The 23,158-nt window shown below is 37.9% G+C and overlaps 1 protein-coding gene across 2 annotated transcripts in view; it reads right to left on the bottom strand.

Moving 5' to 3' along the window:
* The window catches only part of EXTL3 (exostosin like glycosyltransferase 3), a 151,609-nt gene that overhangs the window by 16,206 nt on the left and 112,245 nt on the right, over nt 1–23,158 (bottom strand). For both annotated transcript variants that reach the window (XM_072796104.1, XM_072796106.1), the window contains exons 4-5: nt 11,834–11,961; nt 2,814–2,958 (exon numbers count right to left, since the gene is read on the bottom strand). In XM_072796104.1, the coding sequence (XP_072652205.1) occupies nt 2,814–2,958; nt 11,834–11,961 (273 nt within the window). The remainder of the gene's footprint in view (nt 1–2,813; nt 2,959–11,833; nt 11,962–23,158) is intronic.

The following is a 23,158-nucleotide window of genomic DNA, read 5'->3' on the forward strand; positions in this document are numbered from 1 at the left end:
ACTTAAAAAAAAAAAAAACTTGATCTCTGGATTAAGGATGACCAACTTCATTGCTTTCAAGGACCAAACAAGGTAAGTAAAGTAAATAAGTCACATTTTTTTCAAGATTTTATTCATTTATTTGAGAGAGAGAGAGCAAGTGAGTGTGAGCAGAGGGATAAGCAGAGGGGAAGGGAAAGAATCCCAAGCAGACACCATGACAAGTGTGAAGCTCATTGTGGGGCTCGGTCCCAGGACCCTGAGACCATGACCTGAGCCAAGACCAAGAGTCAGATGCTCAACCAACTAAGCCATGCTGGGGCCTCAGTAAGTGACATTTTAAAGAAAAATAAAATGTCGTGAAGCAAGTAAGTGAATACACGCCTATCTACAGGGAACAGTGGCTATGCAGCTTAAGCCAATTGGTGCCTGGCAGGAACAATGCCCAAGTCCAACCTGGTCTTCATGTTTACTGAGGTCCAGATGATTCTGTAAAATTCTCTGGTGTTTAAAACTTGGCAGTGTATGGGATAGCACTGGGGGACTAAATAAACATTTCTGTAAACCACAGACTTGAAGGCTGCTACTTTATAACCTTTGCTCTAGTTTTTCAAATGGAAAAAAAAATTCTAAGGTCTACTAAGTAATTTATTTATTACTTGAAAGTGAGGGGATCTGGCTATTGTAACTTTAAAGAATTTGAGAACAGGCAGACTTTTTAGAAGACCAATAAATTCTCAAGGTATGAATAGACAATGCTGAAATTGGTGGCTCTTTCTCAGATGACCAATGTGAAAATAAAGGACTCCTAGTTAGGTATGGTTTCTCAGCCAGATACTTCCTAATTCTACTAGCATCCCCCCACCCTAACCAAAGCTCACACATGTTTAGAAAATAAGCACAAGAGTGAGGTTCAAGAGTGGGACAAGCATAACAACTTCACACATTAAGTTTTAAAAAGAAAAAAAGAAAGCTGAAAATGTAATGATTTCTTAGGCTGGTTCAAAATGTCCCTAGTAAGATGACTCTCAAGGCTCTGTTTGAGGTGGGTCACAAGATGCCAGCATCTGAAATATGAAATATATAACAAAGACTGGAGAAAATTGGGATGTCAGTTTGAAGTACGAGAGGGACATACAGGGGAGGTTCTGAAATCAATTAGTATATGCGTACAGGCTTCAGGGAACAAACAAGGCTAGAATACAGACACAGAAATTATCAGCCTATAGGAGGTACTCAGCCAAGACCTTGAGATATGAGAGAACATCTAGGGAAGAGACACAAAGTAAGAAGAGCACTAAATACAGAAGCTAGAAGCCTGAGATACTTCTGACATTTATGGGGAAAACCATGTGGTGCATAAGTGTTCCATGAGGGCAATGAAATTGACCAAAATAAGAGAGAGCATGGAGGGGAGATCAGGGGAATGGGCCATGTGCCAATATCTTTGATGACCAGGAAAAAATTGGTAGGAGGCTGCTAGATGGCAGCAAAAAGACAGATGCTATGAGCCTCAAACTAGATTTTATATGAAAGCTGAGAATTGTCTAGAAGTGTCATCGTTAAGCAATAAAAATGGTTTTTTAATACCTTCTCTTCCCCAAAGTACATATCTGGGGAAATAAATAGACTCAATCACTGTCCCTGGAAGAAATACAGGAACAAGGTAAGGGGGAAGCACTGCCTTAGAAAATAGTTGTATTTTAATCAGATCAAGGAGATAGAGGAGGCATTTGTGAAGTGGAGGGTGCAGGCAACTTGACTATCTCAGAAGAGGGATTCTTCAGAGCCCAGAAGAAGTACTTGTGAGGGAAGGTATAGAGCAACATTAAGATATATAATGTGAGTCACATCTGTCACTTTAAATTCTCTAATAGCACATCTTTTTAAAAGATTTTATCAATTTATATGTGAGAAAGACAAAGGAAGCATGAGCAGGGCAGAGGGAGAGAGACAAGCAGACCTCCTACTGAGAGCAGAGCCCAACACAGGACTCGATCCCAGGACCCTGAGATAGACTTGAGCCAAAGTCAGATACTGAACTGAGACACCCAGGTATCCCGACTAGCCACATTTTTAAAAAGAGACACAGTAAAATTAATTAGAATATATTTAACCCAGTGTATCCAAAATAATTGCATTTTAACATATCAAAGTCTGGTGTGCACTTTACACTTAACAACCATCTCAATACTGACCAGTCTCATTTCAAATACTCAATACCCATGTGTGGCCAGTGGCTGCTTTACAGAACAGAAAAGATCCAGATGAAAGATGAATCAGGAAAACACACACACACAAAAAAAAAAATCTTAGCAATAACAATACAGGAGAGAAATACTGACTAGAGGGGTTTGCATTTTGGATATTCAATAAAAATTGGGATGTATGCCATGGTGAAAGCTCCAAGGAATAAACAAAACTTGCCAAACCACAACAGAGGCTCATGCTGGAGTCTGAGATGGTGATGGGTTAGCCTGAGTCAGAAGAGAACCAGCCTTCTGCTGACCAGGCCATATCTGAGATGGCAATGGTAAAACAACAGTATTTTAGCCCAAAGCTCTCAAGTTTACAAAAGAAGAACTAACACCCAAAAAGACAAACTAATTTCCCTAATAGCCTATATGCAATTGTGCAGGGAGCCTTCCCACCTTAACTTTTTATTCCAGAGTTGCTCTGAGCATCTTGTATACAATCTTTAACAATAGAAATAACTTACATCTGACATAAAAGAGACATATAAGAAACATTAGGAGGGCTAACTTTAGGGCAACATTTCACCAACACACAAAGGCTCACTCTTAACCAAGTTCACACCAATCTTATTTTCTTACCTTGTGAAAGAAGGCAGCACCTGTCAGCACCATGGACAGCTCACAGGAGTAATTGGAGTTGTAGAGCCAGGACTGGTGAGGGATGTCCCATGCATGGTAACGGCCGGGGAAACCCACAATGCGGTCCCGTGCTTCTCTCCACACCCTCAGAAAACACAAGTAGATGCACACTGAGTGTGAGTACAAAGTTCTAAGATGTTCAGAAACAGTTGAAATTATTGCTTCTATTTTGCAGGCTCTGGCCCCCTTGGGCTATTATTTCTTTTTTCCTCTTAAAAATTTTTAAATAATGTAAATCAATCACAGGCCAAACTGGATAAGAACAAGCAAACAGTGCTACATGTAACTTCTTTAATATCCATCTGCTTGTTGCTCTTCTAACATCTGGCAGCCAGCACTTCTCCAGCCTTTACAGAAAGAATCAGCCAGAATAGGAAAGGAGATAACTAAAGAGTCTCCAAAATGGCATACATACAGCAATCTGCTAAGAAGCAGGAAGAAGATACCAATTTCTAGTTCTATTTATTTTTAATCTTAATTCTCAAAACAGTTTTGATTTTTTTCTGTGCTATTTTCTATTTTTATTTTTCTTCTGAAAAGTTTTGTTTTTAATGAGCACAATAGGATTTGTATATAATTTATGTATATTACATACTTAACTTTTCTCTTACTGGAAGATACACCATAAAAAGAAAAAAGCTTGCAGAACACTGATTTAACCACAGGAGACTGTTGCCTGGAGTAAGGTGCAACAGTCTTAGTTCCTGATTTGGGCAGACCTGAGGCAGAAACCTGTACCATCAAAAGAAGTGATCCAACTTGATGGAATGAGCACTGGGTATTATACTATATGTTGGCAAATTGAATTTAAATTTAAAAATGTAATAAAAAAAAACAAAAAAGTGATCTACAGGACCATACAAATGAAAGATTCATAAATGCAAGAAATAATAAATTGAAGAACACCTGGGCAGCTCAGCCACTTAAGCATGTGCCTTTGGCTCAGGTCATGATCTCAGGGTCCTGGGATCAAGCCCCACACTGGGCTCTGCTCAACGGGGAGCCTGCTTCTCCCTCTCCCTCTGTCCCTCCCCCCACTCATGTGCACACTTGCACTCTCTCTCTCTCTCAAGTGAGTAAAATCTTTAAAAAAAAAAAAATACATTGAAAAGACAGCATGTTTTCAGGATAAACTTTTATATCACCCCCAAATTTATAGATAAGGTAGAGCAAAGTAATTCAGTTCCCCAACTTTACAGGCTAAAATCATAAAGCTGAAAGCACTTATACTCTATAGAACACTATGGCCCTAAAGAAGTGCTTCAGGAGTCTTGTAAAGAAAAAAAACTGCTATATCCCTAATCCAGCTCACTCCAGAACAAGATTTAAACTGCTCAAGAGGAGCACTCGGGTGGCTCAGAGGCTGCGCATCTGCTTTCAACTCAGGTCGTGATCCTGGGGTCCTGGGATCAAGTCCTGCATCGGGCTCCCTATGGGGAGCCTGCCTCTCCCTCTGCCTGTGTCTCTGCCTCTCTTATTCCCATGAATAAATAAAATCTTTTAAAAAATAAAAATAAAAAAATAAACTGCTCGAGAAACTCTCATCACTCACATAGAACTTCAATTCATAAAACACAAAAGATGTCATTCCAAAAGAATTCCTCAGCTATTAAGTTTGAAGGCAATTAATTGAATCCTATAGATGAGAAACCACAACTTGTATCACAATATAACTGCCTTCTTCATGGGCCTTCTGGCATCTCCTACCCAAGTCCTACCTGAGCCCTAACTTACTTCCTAAAAATAACTCCAAATGACTAACCTAAAAGCTGTAAGATGTTTTCAATATATTTTGATATTTATAGAATGTAAGAATTGCTAATAAATACCACTGGGATATACAAATATTATCAATATTCCTAAAAATGCTTATCTCTTCAAATGCCTATTGCTCCTACTAGTCCTCAAGCAGCAGAATAGGAAACAATATTTCAATCATCTGATTTGGTTGCTATCAATAATGTAATAAATTCTCAATAAGCCAGAATCTCATTGGCTACATGATATCAAAAGATAACATATCTAATTTGTTAAGGGCTGTCAACCATTACACAGTCAACTGGACGTTATTTATTAAATAATAAGGAAAAATCAATATGGAAGTACCGATATTAAAAAAAAAAAAAAGTAGTAGTAGTACTGGTATGAGATAAACTCAGATAAAGGCTTAAATTCCTGGGACAGTACATCAGTAGTTTTAGATAGTATGGCCTCAGTGGATATTTGAAAGTTAGGCATTTAGGGGCACCTGGGTGACTCAGTCAATTGGGCATCTGTTGTTGGCTCAACTCATGATCTGAGAGTCCTGGGATTGAGCCTCATATTGGGCTCCTGCTCAGCTGGGAGCCTGCTTCTCCCTCTCCCTCTGCCTGCCACTCCCCATAGTTGTACTCTCCACCCCCCCCCCACCCAACAAATAAGTAAAGAAAGAAAGAAAGAAAGAAAGAAAGAAAGAAAGAAAGAAAGAAAGAAAGAAAGAAAGAAAGAAGAAAGAAAAAGAAAGAAAGAAAGAAAGAAAGAAAGAAAGAAAGAAAGAAAGAAAGAAAAAGAAAGAAAAGAAAAAAAAGAAAAGAAAGAAAAAGAAAGAAAGAAAGAAAGAAAGAAAAAGAAAGAAAGAAAGAGAAAGAAAGAAAGAAAGAAAAAAGGAAAGAAAGAAAGAAGAAAGAAAGAAAGAAAGAAAGAAAGGAAGGAAGGAAGGAAGGAAGGAAGGAAGGAAGGGAAGGAAGGAAGGAAGGAAGGAAGAGAAGGAAGAGAAAGAAAGAAGTAAGTTAGGCATTTTAAATATTGACTATAGGGACACACTGGTGGCTCAGTTGGTTAAGTGTCTGACTCTTGATTTTGGCTCAAGTCACGATCTCAGATCTAGCTGAATGGGCTCCACACTCAGCAGGAAATCTGCTCCTCTTCCTCCCCCTCTCCCCCTCCCCCGCTCATGTGCATGCACTCTAAAATAGATAAATCTTTTTAAAAAAAATAAGTAAAATACCAACTATAAATAATGCTACAATTTTACATATAAAAATGTTGCATGTAATCAAATTCCTTAACATCATACTCAAATTTGTGCTGCACTAAATTTTAAAAAATATTTATTTATTCATGAGAGAGACAGAGAGAAGCAGAGACACAGGCAGAGGAGAAGCAAGCTCCTCACAGGGAGCCCGATGTGGTATATGATCCCAGATCCCAGGATCACACCCTGAGCTGAAGGCAGATGCTCAACTGCTGCGCCACCCGGGCACCCTTTTGGCTTGTTTTGGTGTTTGGCACTAAATATTTTGGAATGTATATGCCATATTATTTGGTATACTTTACCTTTAATGAATTGTTCCTTAAATGAGTTAATGTTCTAACTATCAACACACTATCTTTTTAAAGATTTATTTATTCGGGGATCCCTGGGTGGCGCAGCGGTTTAGCGTCTGCCTTTGGCCCAGGGCACAATCCTGAAGACCCAGGATCGAGTCCCACGTCGGGCTCCCGGTGCATGGAGCCTGCTTCTCCCTCTGCCTGTGTCTCTGCCTCTCTCTCTCTCTGTGTGACTATCATAAATAAATAAATAAATAAATAAATAAATAAATAAATAAATAAATAAATAAATAAAAAAAATTAAAGATTTATTTATTCACTTTAGAGAGAGAGCACAGGGAGGTACAGAGTGCAGAGGGAGAGAGACTCCTTGCGCAGAACTGACCTAGGGCTCAATCCCACAATCCTAACTAAGATCATGACCTGAGGGTAAACCAAGAGTCCAATGCTTAACATACTGTGCCACCCAGGGGCCCTCTAACACACTATAATAGGAAGAAATTTTCAAAGGTAATTTTATAGCTCAAACTTCAAAACAGAAAATTTGCTAGATAAATGAAACTTTGAAAAACTAAGGAAAATTTTAGAAATAATGAAATCAAGATAGTATTCCACTGAATAACCTGAATCGTCAGTGATATTCTTCTATTTACATTTCAAATTTAAATATTATCATCTTAGAAATAAGTACATCAATTCAACCTTTTTGTGATATGAACTTTGACACATCACTTACCACACATTTCCATATTAGTACAGTTTAATAAAAAAAAGTTAACCTTTCAAATACTACATTTTTAAAAAGATTTTATTTATTTATTTGAGAGAGAGAGCAGAGTGAGAGAGAGAGCACGAGCAGGGTGGGGAGGGGCAGAGGGAGAGAGAGAAGCAGACTCCCTATTGAATAGGGAGCTGGATGCATGGCTCAATCCCAGGACACCAGGATCATGACCTGAGCCAAAAGCAAACACTTAACTGAATAAGCCACCCAGGCACCCCAAAATATTATATATTTTAAATAAAGACATATTTTTAAGCAAGTGTGTGAGATCAAAACAACTTTTTAATGAATTACCTGAATGAAGCAAAAGATGTTACTGTTGATTTTTTCTAAAGATTTTATTTATGTTACAGAGAGCATGAAGGGGGGAAGAGCAGACAGAGAAGGATAAGTAGACTCCACACTGAGCATAGAGTCTGATACAGGGCTCAATCCCACCACCCTGAGGTTATGACCTGAGTTGAAATAAAGAGTTGGACACTTAACTGACTGAGCCACCCAGGTACCCTATTACTGTTAATTTTTAATTAAAAGCTGATTTCATGATCTTCAAAACTTCGGCAAAGCAGTTTTGATTAAAGCAGTAAATATTTAAGGAATTACATTATATTAAAGTATACATCCATCTAATGTAAATGTAATAATGTACATAAATGTAAAGTATTACATTTAATGTAAGAAAGAAAACATGGAAGTATAACCAACAAGGATGAGAATGTCTCTTTGTATGATAAAGTCCATATTAGTTCTTTCTAGTTCATTAAGAATCAAATGATTTGAAATGCAGTAAAAACAAAGTGTAAAAGCAACGAATAATTCAAAATGTGTAAAAAAATATAAGGTGAGATTTTGCTTCCTATCTAAAAAACAAGAGTTTCTTTTCTAAGCCCCCTGTTTCTTGTATTTATCTTATATTATGATAGTATATATTACTTTTCGTTCTCTCCAAAACAAGATATTGAGGAACCTATACTAAACCATGGCAAAGGAAAAGGTTTTGGTTAGTTTTCCCTTTGGAAAAGAAAACCCATAAAGCAGAGCCATGATATTACAGAGAAAAAGATCAACGTCCTGTTGCAGAATTCGAACGTTTCACTCCAAGACAATAGAGATACTTGGATCCAGGAAGAGAAACCCACCTTCCAGACCATAATCCCATACCTCCTCTTAAGCTTGTGCTGTCTTTTCTTTCTTTCTTTTTCCCCAGTAAAGTTTTTTTTTTTTTTTAATTTTTTATTCATTTATGATAGTCACAGAGAGAGCGAGAGAGAGAGAGGCAGGCTCCATGCACCGGGAGCCCGACGTGGGATTCGATCCCGGATCTCCAGGATCGCGCCCTGGGCCAAAGGCAGGCGCCAAACCGCTGCGCCACCCAGGGATCCCTTTTTCCCCAATAAAGTTTGATGAGATATAAATCACATACCATAAAATTCACTCAATGTAAAAAAAAGCATTTGAATTGGTGGGTTTTAGTACATTCACAAAGTTGTGCAACCACCACCACTACCTAATTTCAGAATATTTTCATCACTCTAGAAAGAAACCCCATACCCATTAGCACTCAGCCCTCATCTCCCTCTGTCCCCAGCCCATTGCAACCACTCATCTATCTGACTCCATCAATTTGCCTTACACGGACATTTCATATAAACAAAATCAAACAGTATGTGGCCTTTGCACCTGGCTTCTATCACTTAGCCTGTTTTCTAATTCACCCACAGAGTAGTTCATATCAGTACTTCACTCCTTTTTATTGCTAAATAGTATTCTGTTGTATGGATATATTGACCTTTTTTTTTTTTTTAATTTTTTTTATTTATTTATGATAGTCACACAGAGAGAGCGAGAGAGGCAGAGACACAGGCAGAGGGAGAAGCAGGCTCCATGCACCGGGAGCCCGATGTGGGATTCGATCCTGGGTCTCCAGGATCGCGCCCTGGGCCAAAGGCAGGCGCTAAACCGCTGCGCCACCCAGGGATCCCGACCTTTTTTTTTTTTAATCCATTCATTAGCTGATGGATGTTTGGGCTGTTTACACTTCATTTGTTTGTTTAACAACTGATTTGCGTGTGTGTGCGGCAAAATATATGCAATAAATTTACAATTTTAATCATGTTTAAGTGCACAGTTCAATGGCATTAAGCACATTTTCACACTGTACAATCATCACCTCCATCCATCTCCAGAAGTTTTTCATCTTCCCAATCTGAAACTCTGTGCCTATGAAACACTAATTCCCCATTCCTCCTTCCTCCAGCCCCCAGCAACCACCATTCTACTATCTGTCACCATGGATCTGACATATAAGAAGAATCATATGATATTTATCCTTCTGTGTTGATTATACTTGTTGACTATTATAAATAATGTTGCTATGAACATCCATGTACTGCTTTAATATGAGCATATGTTTTCAATTCTCTTGGGGCCCCTGTGTTTTACCTGTCTGTTAAGAATCTATCTTCCTCGGGGATCCCTGGGTGGCTCAGCGGTTTAGTGCCTGCCTTTGGCCCAGGGCGTGATCCTAGAGTCCCGGGATCGAGTACCGCATCAGGCTCCCAGCGGAGAGCCTGCTTCTCCTTCTGCCTGTGTCTCTGCCCCTCTCTCTCTCTCTCTCTCTCTCTCTCTCTCTCTCTGTGTGTATGTCTATCATGAATAAATAAATAAATAAATCTTAAAAAAAAGAAGAAGAATCTATCCGCCTCTTTCTTTGCTACGTAAGTTGAAGTTTGCCAAACCCATATTATTCTTTTTGCCTGAGGGGAGAGTTCTTGTTATAGCTGCCTTTTCCTTTTGAATCTAGGTCTGCTCCATTCTCATTCAAGTGAAAAAAGGAAATTGGAAAGTTAAGAAAAAGCTCTTAGATCAGAGATGCCCAAACAAATGAGAAGAGTCAGGGTGATAAAAGATTAGGCAGTACAGCCAAAAGTAATTCTCCAGTTCTATACCAGAAGCTAAACCATGAATTTCCAATGATTGTTAAGAAACTCTTACAACTCAACAATAAAAAGACAACCCAAATAACAATGGGCAAAGGATCTGAAAAGACATTTCTTCAAAGAAGATACACAAATGGTTACCACAGACATGAAAAGATACTCAATATCATTAGTCATCAGGAAAATGCAAATGATATTCAAATACCACTTCACACACAGTAGAATCTCTATAAATAAAAAAATGAAAAATAGCAAGTATTGTCAAGGACATGGAGAAATTAGAATCCTTATATACTGCTGGTGGCAATATAGAATGGTGCAGCCTCTGCGGAAAACAAGTTAGCAGTTATTCAAAATGTTAAAGAGTTACTATACGATTCAGCAATTCCACTCCAACCTATATTTCCAAGAGAAAGGAAATGTGAATACAAACACTTGTACATGAATTTTCATAGCAGCATTATTCAATAACCAAGAAGCAGAAATGACCCAAAAGTCCATCAACAGATAAAGAGACCAACAAAATGTGTATATCTATACAAAATGAAGTACTGACACATGCTATGAGATGGATGAACCTTTTAAACACTATGTTAAGTCAAAGGACCCAGTTACAAAACCACACATATTATATGGTACCAATTATAGTCAATGTCCACAACAAGCAAATGTATAGAGCACAGGTAGATTAATGGTTACCTAGGGCTAAGAGAGATTGGAGGGAAATGGGAAGGGACCACTTATTGGTACACAGGATTTCTTTTGGGAGTAATGAAGATTTCTAAAAAGATCATGGTGATGGTTGCATAACTTTGTAAATATACGAAAAACCAATGAATGATACACTTAAATGAGTGAACTGTAGGACATCTGAATTGTATTCAATAAATACTACCGACGAATTTTGAGAAAATGATCACAAACTTGGATGTCACAGTAAATGTCAAACTGCTTTAAAAGTTTCTAAGGCCTACCCTCAATTTTTATACTTACCTCACTGTGGACAGATAATAAAGTGTCCATGGCCTGCCTACCACTCCATGACACACTCTGAATAGCCCTCATCTAGTTCATTTTCTTAACTGTAATGCTCCCTCAACTGGGATATATAAGCCCCAGTAAGAACTACTAAGATTCAAGAAAACAATATAGTTAGTTTAGTGGTTGATTCCAGGTTCTGGAGTCAGACAAACCTGCATGTGAATTCCAGCTTTGCCACTTACTTTCTAGCATCATAGTTTTGTTCTCCTGGATCTTAATTTACTCCTATGTAAAATGGAGATGAGTACAACTTACATAATCAAGTTTTAGGATAAATCACATGAAGTGCTCAGCTAGTCTCTGGCACACAGTTATGGGTCCAATAAATGTCATGCACTGTCATCATCAGAACTTCCTCCTGCTCCCCTTTTTTTCTCTTGGCTCTTTGTACCTAACACCATTTTTTCCTAAATCTTTCAAGCCCCGGGATTCTGGCACCATTCCATTGCTCTAACATGTTGTTTCTGCCTGACTGGGAGCTATTCCCCAACATTGTAAACACAAAAACCTCACATTTCTTTCAGCAAACTACCCTGGCCTCCACTCAGTCCATGTGGTTTGTGGTTTTAAGATGATGTACTTGCAGCTCCAGGGCCAGGCAGGTAATCCTAGTCTAGTCAATCACAGAATCCATCTCCCTGGTCTCAAACAAAGAGCCTTTGCAAGATCAAAGGCAACAAAGAGGAAGCAAAACCTTAAGATGAAGAGAAATGGAGTTCTCTAATATCATCTAAGACCCAAAATCCAGCTATGTCTTGAGTCAGCCTTTAACTCTGAGGGTTTCTATAACTATCAGCCAAGAAATTATTTTTGCTGCCTAATCCAGGTTTGAGTTAGTTTTCTGTCATTTGCAAACAAAGGTATTTCTCAATTGAAAATCAGCTGCTCACCGAAACCCAAACATGATTTCATCATGGCGGAGGTGAGCATCATCATCAATAGACAGAATGGCCTCTGTCTCAATTTCATTCCAGGGCAAGAATCGATTGTTCAAACTGTTCTTCTCAGTACGGACAACCTGTAAGGAAGAAGGAAAAACACTAACGATCAATGCTGCATTATAGAATGCAAAACCAAAACTGCCTTTAGGTCAAAGGAGACTGTGACTGAATTTACTAAATAATCATGCCTGGTTGCCTACGGCTTGTAAAACCTAGCATAAGCCTTTCAGGAATAGAAACTGCCTTATAGGGACACCTGGGTGGCTCAGTGGTTGAACATCTATCTGCCTTTGGCTTGGGTTGTGATCCTGGGGTTCTGGGATGGAGTCCCGAATGGGGCTCCCAGCAGCGAACCTGTTTCTACCTCTGCCTATGTCTGCCTTTCTCTCTGTATCTCTCATGAATAAATAAAATCTTAAAAAAAGAAACTGCCTTATAATTTAGCAAATGTATAAATATTTCATATTTTAAGCTTTATTCATTTGCTAATTTCTTGTGAAACAAGCTAAAGCTGAGGATTATTTTACATAAGCAACATAGTCTAGGGAAATTAATAACTTTCCCAAGAGAACACAAGGTGGCAGAGTAGAACTGAGGTTATAATTCCCAGCTCTGGAATCCTCAGGCTTGCTCATAAATTTTAAAACCCAACTCAGAAATTCCCTGGGTCTGTGTCATTTCTGATGCCTAATTTTAAGGCCTTTTCTGGTATTTTAAAAAAGAGAGAGGGAGAGCCCATCCAGTTGAGGTTAATTACCTCACCTTTGCAATTCCCACCTGCAGTACTAACTACACATACAAAAGCTTTTTTTCTTTCAAGGGGTACCTAATTCAGAAAAACTAAAAGCTGTGTCCACAGCAAATCCCAATTCAAAGAATTTCTATCCAAAATGATCCATATACAAAGCAGTATTTTCTTCTAAACAAAGATTAGTGCCCAAACAGAACTACACTATATTTTTTTTTAAATTTAGATAAGCATAGTTTACTACAACATAGGTGGTAGCTATTATTATTCAACTTGCCCAAAACTTAAATGAGGATGACCATACTCAGTACTTTAATAGTTCATTTTATTTTTATGGTATCTATATCTAATTAATCCAACAAAAAAGGAACTATCATTTTAGTCTCAAAAAAAAAAAAAAAAAAAACAAAGAGAAGTTCCTGAGGAATCATCTTTTTAGAAAAACAGAAAGGGTCACCTTACTTTCAACAGAAATTTACTTGAACTGAGAGGAAGCTCTACCTCGCTTGAAGAATGGAATTACATTCAGGGTCTAAAAGTCTACGAATGGTTTCAAAGGTACTCCTATGGCCTCACAAATATTGGCTCTTCAGCTTAAAATACTTTTTCTACTATTTTTCTATCAGAATTACTCTCCCTAGAGACCTAGCTCACACACCTGTCACTTCTCCCTCTTCAAAATGAATCACTTCTATGTTTTTAGAGTCCACATACTTCAATTAATTCATTCTAACACACTTAGAATCCAATTACTTCAGAGCTCAAAGAGCCTTGGAGATCCTACAGTCCAATTCTTATCTTGTACACGGCCAAATGGCAGAGCCAGACACCAACTTGTGCCTTCTAACTCCAAAGCAGTCTTTTTTCTACTAAACTTACATTAAATTTAGAAATCTCATCAAACCAGAGCCCTATGGAAAATGCATTGTGTACCGTCAAGAAAGAAAAATGCTGCCCAATAAGCACATAAAATAGTTTATCACTTAGAATGTTCACTTTATCAGAGACCTTTCTAAGACTCTGCCTCAGCCACAGAGGAGTTTCTCCCAAGACAAGAAAGGATATGTAACAGATTTGCTACTACAGAGAACAGATATCAGACAGTGACAGACATGGAAATTCACCTTGCCCTGAAGCATATTTGACCAGTATAAAAAAATCCCTGGGCTTAAAGCCTAGGTCTCCCAAGCCCAGATTCAGCAGGTACAGAACAAAGTACTGAGGTCTGGGTCAGGGTGAAAAGAAGCGCAAGGAGGAAGAGATGATCAAATACTCACCATAGCAGCAGCTGGGCTCCATCCCCAGGGAGCAGGAAAGTGGTCAGAAGTAGCAGAAGCCAAATGCCAACCTCAGCAACCATAAAATGCCATGTATCTTAAGATGCACCCAATTTCAGAGATGTTAAAATGTTAATAATGTCCACTTTACAATTAATGGAACTATGGCAGCTGTTTGCTCAGCCACACCCAACAAACAACCTTGGTACTTCATTTCACTTCCCTAACACGCCTAGCATTCACTTAATACAGAACTGCATTTCTGTCAGTTCAGGTGAACAAAGCTCCCTGCTCAACTCTAGCAATGAATACACATAGCTTAAAATGAAGAAGAAATAACTGAAAAATCCAGTTCTTGAATATTCAGTTGTAGATTAACAGTTTTGCAGGTTAGACACCAGGAGGATTATCTACAGCAAAATTAGTAATCCGGGAACACAGCATGGAGCTTTAGTACTCAAAGTGTGAGCCAAATACTAGCAACATGGGCCACACCTAGAACTCTCTTAAAAGTGCAGGCCTACCCCAAACCTACCACGTCAGAACCTGCAAAATTCCCCAGATGATTCCTATGCACATTAAATTTTGAGAGGGTTGGTAGAGGAAAAAGCAAGGCTTTGGAGTCAATCAGAAAAGCCTAAATTCAAATTCCAACTCCACCACTTCCTTGTTGTACAAAGATAAGCAAGCACCCTTTCTGCTAAGTGAATACAGCACCATGTTGTGTGGAGAAATGGAACTTGCTTATCATCCAAACTTGACAATCTTATAAACAACCTAACCTACTCTAAACACAAGAGGTAACAACAAAAACTAAAATAGTTGTGATCTAAGGCCACAAACATTTCCAAAATTTTTATCCAATTTACAAAGTAAATCAAATCAAGAGGACCTGCTTCCGTTCTTTGGAAGACTTAGAACTGAAGATCTAATACCAAATGTGTTTTAACCTAGATTTCACATCCATTTTTTTTTAGCAAGTTTATTAAAGTCAATTAAGAGTCAAGTCCATTAAGAACAACTACTATGGGGGCACCTGGGTGGTTCAATAGATTATGCAACTGCCTTTGGCTTAGGTCATGATTCCAAATCCTGGGACTGAGCTCCACGTCAGGCTCCCTAATCAGGGTCCCTAATCAGCGGGAGCCTGCTTCTCTATCTCTCCCTACTGGTGCTCTCTCTCTCTCTCATGCTCAGTCTCCCTCTCTTCCAGATAAATAAATAAAATCTTAAAAAAAAAAAAAAAAAGAAGGAACAACAACAACTATTATGGATTCCAGAAATGCAGTACACATACTGCCTCTGCTCATCCCGGCACAATTCCTCTGGGCTGAATCGCAGCACGATTTTCAGGATTAGGGAAATGATACAATAGTCATCAGAATAAAAGAAAATATTTCAGGATTCACAGAAACACAACATTATGAATTGCAGCATCTTATTTCTGGTTAGCTCACAAACAACTGTGGTCAATAAATCTGCTTTAAGAATTTACAGCAGTGATTCTCAACTCTGAGTGATTTTACCCACCAAGAAACACTTAAAACAATGTCTGTGGACATTTTTGGTTATCACAAATGGTGGTGGAAGGGGGCAAGCTACTCATGCCTAGTGAGCAGAGGCCAGGGATGCTGCTAAATCCTACAAAGTATAAGACAACCCCCACAACAAAGAATCATCCAGCCCTAAATGTCATTAGGGCCACAGCTGAGACACACTGATTTAGAGTCAATGATCAGAAGACAGTACAGCAAACTTCAAAGAATAAATGTAGTTTGTTATTGAAGAAAAATCACCTTTCCTCATAACCAAAAAGAAACTCCTGCAATTATAATCCCTGCACATATAGACTAAAATTAAAGAAGGGAAGAGTAAAAGCTCTAACAGTTTTACTTCAAAGCTCATAGTGTTTAATGGCTAGACACAAGCACAGCAAACCAACCATTATCATTCTGGCACCAAAATCATAAGGGCAAAAAAACTTAAACATTTGTAATGCAGACCTGCAGATCAGCATTGGCCTTTAAGAGTTTGAGAAATGGCAGGTTGAACATGAAAGAAATGAGTCATCCAGAGTGGTAAGTCTTGTTTAGGAAATATTCTCATTTTTGTTGACGTTGTTTTGTTTTTCAAATTAAAAAACTTCTTCCACAACAATGTGTATTTTTTCATGCCATCTGATTATACCTTAGTAACCTGTAAACATGAAGACTGATCTTCATGTTACTGAGTGAATTACTGGTTATGACCTTGACCATAATATATAGACCCTGGTATACAGTAGGCATTCAACAAACATTTTATAAATGAATGAATGAACAAATGACTAGGAAATAAGCCCTAATTTAGCCCTGTCGATTCTATTTTCAGAATATAGAAATAAAGACTTGATAATTTATATATCAAAACTATAACATTCTATATACTGAAACCTAGTATTTAATCTAGTTTTCTACAGCAAAACTATCCTCCAACCTACAACTATCAATCAAGTCAGGAGCAGTGCTCCCTAATATTCATTTTTCTTGCTTCACATACGTTATATGGTCTCGTTCATTTGGGGAATATAAAAAATAGCGAAAGGGAATAAAGGGGAAAGGAGAGAAAATGAATGGGAAATATCAGAGAGGGTGACAGAACATGAGAGACACCTAACTCTTGGAAACGAACAAGGGGTAGTGGAAGGGGAGGTGGGCAGGGGGATGGTGTGACTGGGTGACAGGCACTGGGGGAGCACTGGACGGGATGAGCACTGGGTGATAGGCTGTATGTTGGAGATTGCACTCCAATAAAAAAAAAAAAAAGGTTTTTAAATGCTTCACTAGTTCTCCCATTTACCATCATTCATAAAAGCCTTGACTTTTACTCATTGCACCTCTCTTCCCATTGCAATGGAACAGTACAGCAGTCATGGCTTGGAACCCCACCATATGCAAATGTATGCAAGTGTATGCATGATCAAAAAATAATTAGTAACCTCAGGTAACATTCGAGTTGGTTCTTGAGAAATTCTAGAATTTATGAATGATAAAGAGCTACTATTCTAATAGGATCCTTTCTCCTAGTATGCTAACAAGGCATTTGGCTTTTAAATCCAGGTAGAATCAGCAAATCCAGATTAATTAGGAAAGTATCAATTTAAATAAATATTTAATTAGTTATAATGATAAACTTGGTGCCCAATTAATAGTAAACAAATATCTCTTAATATCTAAGGGATGGAAATGTAAGTAGTTGCTATTAACAAGGAACAATAAAATATTTCAACCATTAGTAAGTGATAGTTGCTTAAGTATAGCAGGATGAATTTGGATTCAAAAAGAAGTACTTAAATATGGAATCTTTTATAAAAGCAGCTCATGACTAGCCACTGGCAGGTCTCTGAAGTCAGTAAGCAAGAAAAATAGGGCATGAAGAGATTAAGTGAATTAACCCAAGTCATACAGTAGACCAACAACACACAAGAAGGTAAAATATACCTGAGAAGTAATAAAATTAGAAAATGTATGTGGAGGGGCTGCTGGGTGGCTCAGTCAGTTAAGTGGTCAGCTTTTGATTTCGATGCAGGTGATGATCTCAGAGTCATGAGATGGAGTCCCACATCAGGCTCCATGCTGAGCAGGGAGTCTGCTTGAGATTCTCTCTCTCCCTATGCCTATGCCCCTCCCCTGGTTCACAAGAACATGTGCACACGTGCTCACTCTTTCTCTCTCAAATAAATAAATCTTTTTAAAAATTTTAAAAAGAAAATGTATGTGGAAAATATAAAGCACCATAAAAACACATAATGCCACTGACTAAATCCAGCAGTTTAAATACATTTTTAATGTTATCCTTTCTCTTTTTCTTTTCTATTTTTTTTAAAGAGAGGGAGAGAGAGAATCCCAAGCAGGTTTCACACCCAGCATGGAGCCCAATGGTGGGGCTCAATCCCACAATCCTGAGATCATGACCTGAGCCAAAATCAAGAGTTGGGAGGCTTAAACGACTAAACCACCCAGGTGCCCCTTTTTCTCTTGTAAGATCAAATTTTGCCCAACCAAAGCCAAAAGTCTCCAGCCTCAAAACATACACATGTGTAATACACTTCTGTAATGAATACATTTCTGAAAATAAACTTTATGTCAAGTCACTTCTAAATAAAATCTTCTATCTTAATCTCTAACCAAAAAGGTCTAAACTATATTTCCTCTCCTTATCATACAGGCAACTAGGTAAACTCACTTTTGTCTTCCATCCTCCCCTTTCCTATAACTTAAAAAAGAAACCCATCATAGAGCTTGAGAATCAAGAAAGTGAGTCCAAAAGGAAGCACATAGTCATATGTACCTCGCTGTGAGAACCCATGTGAAACAGAGCTTGAGGTGATGGTGATCAACAGAGAAAGGTCAAGTAGTATTAAGATATCTTGATTTTTCAAGAGACTCGTTCAGTAAACACCAAGTGGTAGGGACAAAAAGGAAATGCACAAAAGTAAGGGAAAAGAATAGGAAAGTTAACACAATGAATTGTGTTATATAAATTTTCTATTTATAACTAACTTTAAATTTGGGTCTATGCAGTATTAAAAAATAATATATTTTAGGTTATAAGTCTATTTTAACTCATAGAAGACAAAAAGTTACACGTGATCCCTATGAAACTGTAGGTAAAATTGCATAGTTAGAGGTTCACCAGCAAATGAGAGAATGCACATGAAGAGCACAACACAGTGCTGACCTAGCACACAGAAAATGCTCAAAAATTGTTAACACTTATTATCACATAAGATTAATACAATCTCTTCCTATTTTATTTAGTGGTTTTATTTTGTGATTTTATATATATATATATATATATATACACACACACACACACACACACTGAACCTTATTCAAGAAATTTAGATTTGGTAAAAAAGAAAAATATGTGCTGACCATGGTCAGAAGTCCTAAGTTCTAATTTCAATATTAATTAAAGTGACCTAAAGCAATAAAATTTCAGTCTCAGATTCTTTACTTTGAATTAATAAGAAGAGTACATATAGACTAAGAAGGGGAGATATTACCTAAAGAACTGATCTGTAGCAATTAGGAAATCATTTATGCAACATGACTTTTCAGCAATTGCTTTATGCTACACATTTATAATTTTTTGCTATTAATTTCTGATTTCTGGTAGCTTTGTTTTATAGAATTCTCCTTCACAGTCATGCAGCCCCTTTTTGAATGGAAAAAAAGAAAGCCATAGCTATAAAGTTACTAAATAAAATGTCAAAAAACAAAAACCAAGCCCAGATACGCCAATACCGAATGAAGTCTACCAGACTTTAATCTTGGACCTGGAAAAGCTGGACAAATTTTTTCCTGTTGTGCTTCAAAATCACAATTTTAGGAAATTATCATCTGATATATTCAAGTAGTATTTTTTAAAGGAGAATGCACATGGATAAAAATAAAGTGTATCAACTTTCTAAGGAATAGCTTTTGGAATTATCTCTACCGTTGCCTGAGGTCTATCCAGAAGTAAAGCCTTTAACAGCCTGACTGGCAGAGACCCAAGCCTGAATATTAAATGACACTGAATTCTCTTCCAGTCTTCTTTTTTTTCCTAGTTGACTACCAGCATGACGAATGACATGACAATAACCACCGTGGCATGACATCAGGGTCCCAAAATAAAATCCTCCTTTTTCAATTCTAATACCAAGGGCTGAGAAGGAAGGAGAAGGGGCAGTGAAAAATAATCTCATATCTCTTTATATAGTTTTCATTTGGAAAAATGGGCGCATTCTGGCCTTACCACTTCCACAGAGACCTTGGAGTCTACAAGGGAGATGTGATATGCTAAGTTTACCCTCTCCACCACTAGTGCCCCGGTCCAAGCTGCGAACACCACTCCCCTAGGCTACTGCAACAATAAATAGCCTTTGAACTGTTTATTCTGCTCTTTTCCCCCACACATATCCTATTACTCCTTGCTCAAAACCCTCCAAAAAAAAAAAAAAAAAAAAAACCTCCAACAGCATCCTAACACATCTAAAATAAAATCTAGGGGATCCCTGGGTGGCGCAGTGGTTTAGCGCCTGCCTTTGGCCCAGGGCACAATCCTGGAGACCCGGGATCGAGTCCCATGTCGGGCTCCCGGTGCATGGAGCCTGCTTCTCCCTCTGCCTATGTCTCTGCCTCTCTCTCTGTGACTATCATAAATAAATAAAAATTTTAAAAAAATTAAAAAATAAAATAAAATAAATAAAATAAAATAAAATAAAATAAAATAAAATAAAATAAAATAAAATAAAATAAAATAAAATAAAATCTAGGATCCTTATTATGGCCCTATATGGTCCTACATGTGCTGACTTCTGCTTTCTCCAACCTGCCTTCAAATGCTCTCCTCAAACACCCAGATACACAGGACACTCTTGCCGTGTCTTAAACATAACAAGCTTCTTGCATCTGCCATTCCCCGTTTATTCCTCCAGAATTTACATGGCCCATTCCCTTACTTCATTCAAGCTTCTGCTCAAATGTCACCTCTTCAAAGAGGCCTTCCTAGGCACTCTATGTAAATTAACCATAGCTTTTATGGAAAAGAGCATTAGAATTGAGGAACTGGCTGCCCACAAGACTGTCTGAGAAATGAGTAAGTATGCAGTGTGAAGATGAGTGGTGTTTTGAGTGAACAAGACACTGTTAATAACTGAAACGTCCTCCTTCATAACAACCCAAGTTTTCAAACTCCATAAGGACAAGTTTTGGTGTTCTTATTTCCAGAGTGCTCCAAATAAAGCCAACCTATTTATTACTATCTTCCAGAATACATAACAGAGTAAGGACGATGTGTTAACTGGTTAGAATGAAGTTAATAACTCGAACCAAAATTTGGGGTGGACTATGTATCAAAAAGAGATTACATGGAGGTTTCTGCTTTCAGGATGGCCGAGTAAGCTCCTACCAGATCCAAACTTCCTGTATATGGTAACTATAAACTCTGGACAAAATTACCAAAAAAGCAATTACCTGAAGGCACTGGACAGTGAGCAGAAGGTGGCAAATTACAGAGAGGAGCTGAAATTTGGGAAGGAATTAACAACATGAGTAGAATCACAGTTGCTTTTACCCAGACAACAGGCCAGAGTCAGCATCATGCAAAACAGCTAAACTCACATACAACATCCATGTCTTTCTGGCCTGAAGAACAAGAGGGAAGAGTCTGGGGCAAAAACAACCCTTCGAAAGATAGGAAATTCCAGAAAAGAGAAAGCCAGATAGAGGGAGTTGCAAGTTCTTTGTATAACTACCCAGCCTCTGACCCACCACTAAACCATGTGGGTATGCTTGGTGCTGTCTGTAAGCAGACCAACAAAAGATAAAAGGACTGAGCTAAACTTTGAGTTGCTGCTCAAGAGACAGAACTTGCAGTTTGAGTCCAACTGAATAAATTGCTTGCAAAAACTAAGATATCAATACCTTTCAAAGAAACAAAACAAAATCCATGGTCTTCACAATATAACACTCACACTGTACAAAACTGTGTGATGTACCAAGGACCAAAAAAATGTGACTCTCAAGAAAAAAGAAAATCAATTCAAACAAATCCACCAAGTGACCTATATGTTGGAATCAGCAAAGATGTTAAAGTAGCTATCATAACTATAAGAGATGATACAAAAGTCTGTGAACCTGATGATAAATCAAGAGAAAAGATCAAAACTGCAGTACCAGAAAAAAAGGTTTAAAAAAATGAACAGACACTAAGAATTGTGGGATAAAATCAAAGTGTCTAATATACATATAATGGAGCCCCCCAAGGAGTGGAGAAAAAGAATGGAACAGAAAAAAAAATCAGAATAATGAAGTAAAAATTTTTCAATATATGATGAAAAAAGTTTGATAGATTTAAGAAGTTTAACAAACCCCAGTCAGAATACAAATCAAAGAAAACCATGGCAAGGCATATTATATTCAAACTGCTAAAAACCAAATATAAAGAAGAAGTCTTGAAAGCAGCCAGAGAAAAAGAACATATTCCATACAGGGAAAAAAAAAAATCTGAAAACCAGACATACCATCAGAAACAGAGTCTTGAAAACAGAGGAACATCTTTAAGATGCAATGAGTTTTGCATTGTTTTTGGAATGAACTAGCTTTCAAATCCCTTGGCATAATATTACTCTCCTCTTGACTTCCATTAGATAGTCTTTGTTGTTATGCTCCCAGAGCTAAGGAACCTGATTCAACTTATTTAGAAAACAGGCAAGAGACAGAGAGAGCAGTCAGCACCCCCATCACCTTTGTTCAGGGGCCCTACACCATTCTGACAAGATAGCTACTTCATCTAGCAGCACTTTCACCATACCCCATCTGGATTGGAGTCCAATCACCTTGCCCAGGCCCTATGCCATTCGAACTGATGAGAATTAAAGCATTTGGGGCAAGAGTATCCAAGGATGGTGGCAACAAAGGTCACACTTATTCTAAAGCTATATCCAATGTAGTTTCCCCTTTATCTAATTAATAGACAAGAATGAGGAATTTTAATATACAAGTGCCAGGAGACACCCTTAAGACAATCCCTTTCTATTAAAAAACCTAGGGCTCAATAGATTTCATAGCCCACAAATATTTAGTATTTATGCCTAATGCTTAGATGAGAACCCGAACACAGAGAAACATACATGGCCCATCATTTTCTGAAATGGTATGTGGGTTCTGGGTTGATTCAAATATGCTGATTTCAAATCATTTTCCCTGAAAGATGAGAATCTGAAAGATTGCCTGGGAACCACCCTACTGCTAATTTTATAAGAGCTGTTAACTATAAAATAATGGATGGGGTACGTCTGCATCCCAGTTAGGAAAACTACTCCACAACATCTCATAATAGTGCCATTTCTCCACAGGGGAGAGAGCTGCCCATCCCTCCTCGTCTTGATACCCGCTAGTGTTGGCTCTATGCCAAAGAGGTCAGGAATTCAACTGCAGTCCAAAAAACCTGCTCCTCTTAAATAGAAAGCACAGTCAAAATATTAAGAGAATACAATGAATTCTTCAGCTTAAAACTGTTTCCTCTTTTTCAGAAGAGCTAAAAAAAAAAAAAAAAAACCGTTATCGCTAATATGAGCAATCTATTCAGAATGGCTCCCCATTTGGAAAGTTTCTGGCATTTACCAACTAGGCATTGTATAATTGCCATGAGCTGACCAGTAATCAAAGAGGACTACTTATTTCCCACCAAAGTTAAAAGAAAGGATTAGTTCTGGTAAGT

This window comes from Canis lupus, chromosome 24 (assembly GCF_048164855.1).
Source record: "Canis lupus baileyi chromosome 24, mCanLup2.hap1, whole genome shotgun sequence".
Classification (NCBI taxonomy): Eukaryota; Metazoa; Chordata; class Mammalia; order Carnivora; family Canidae; genus Canis; species Canis lupus.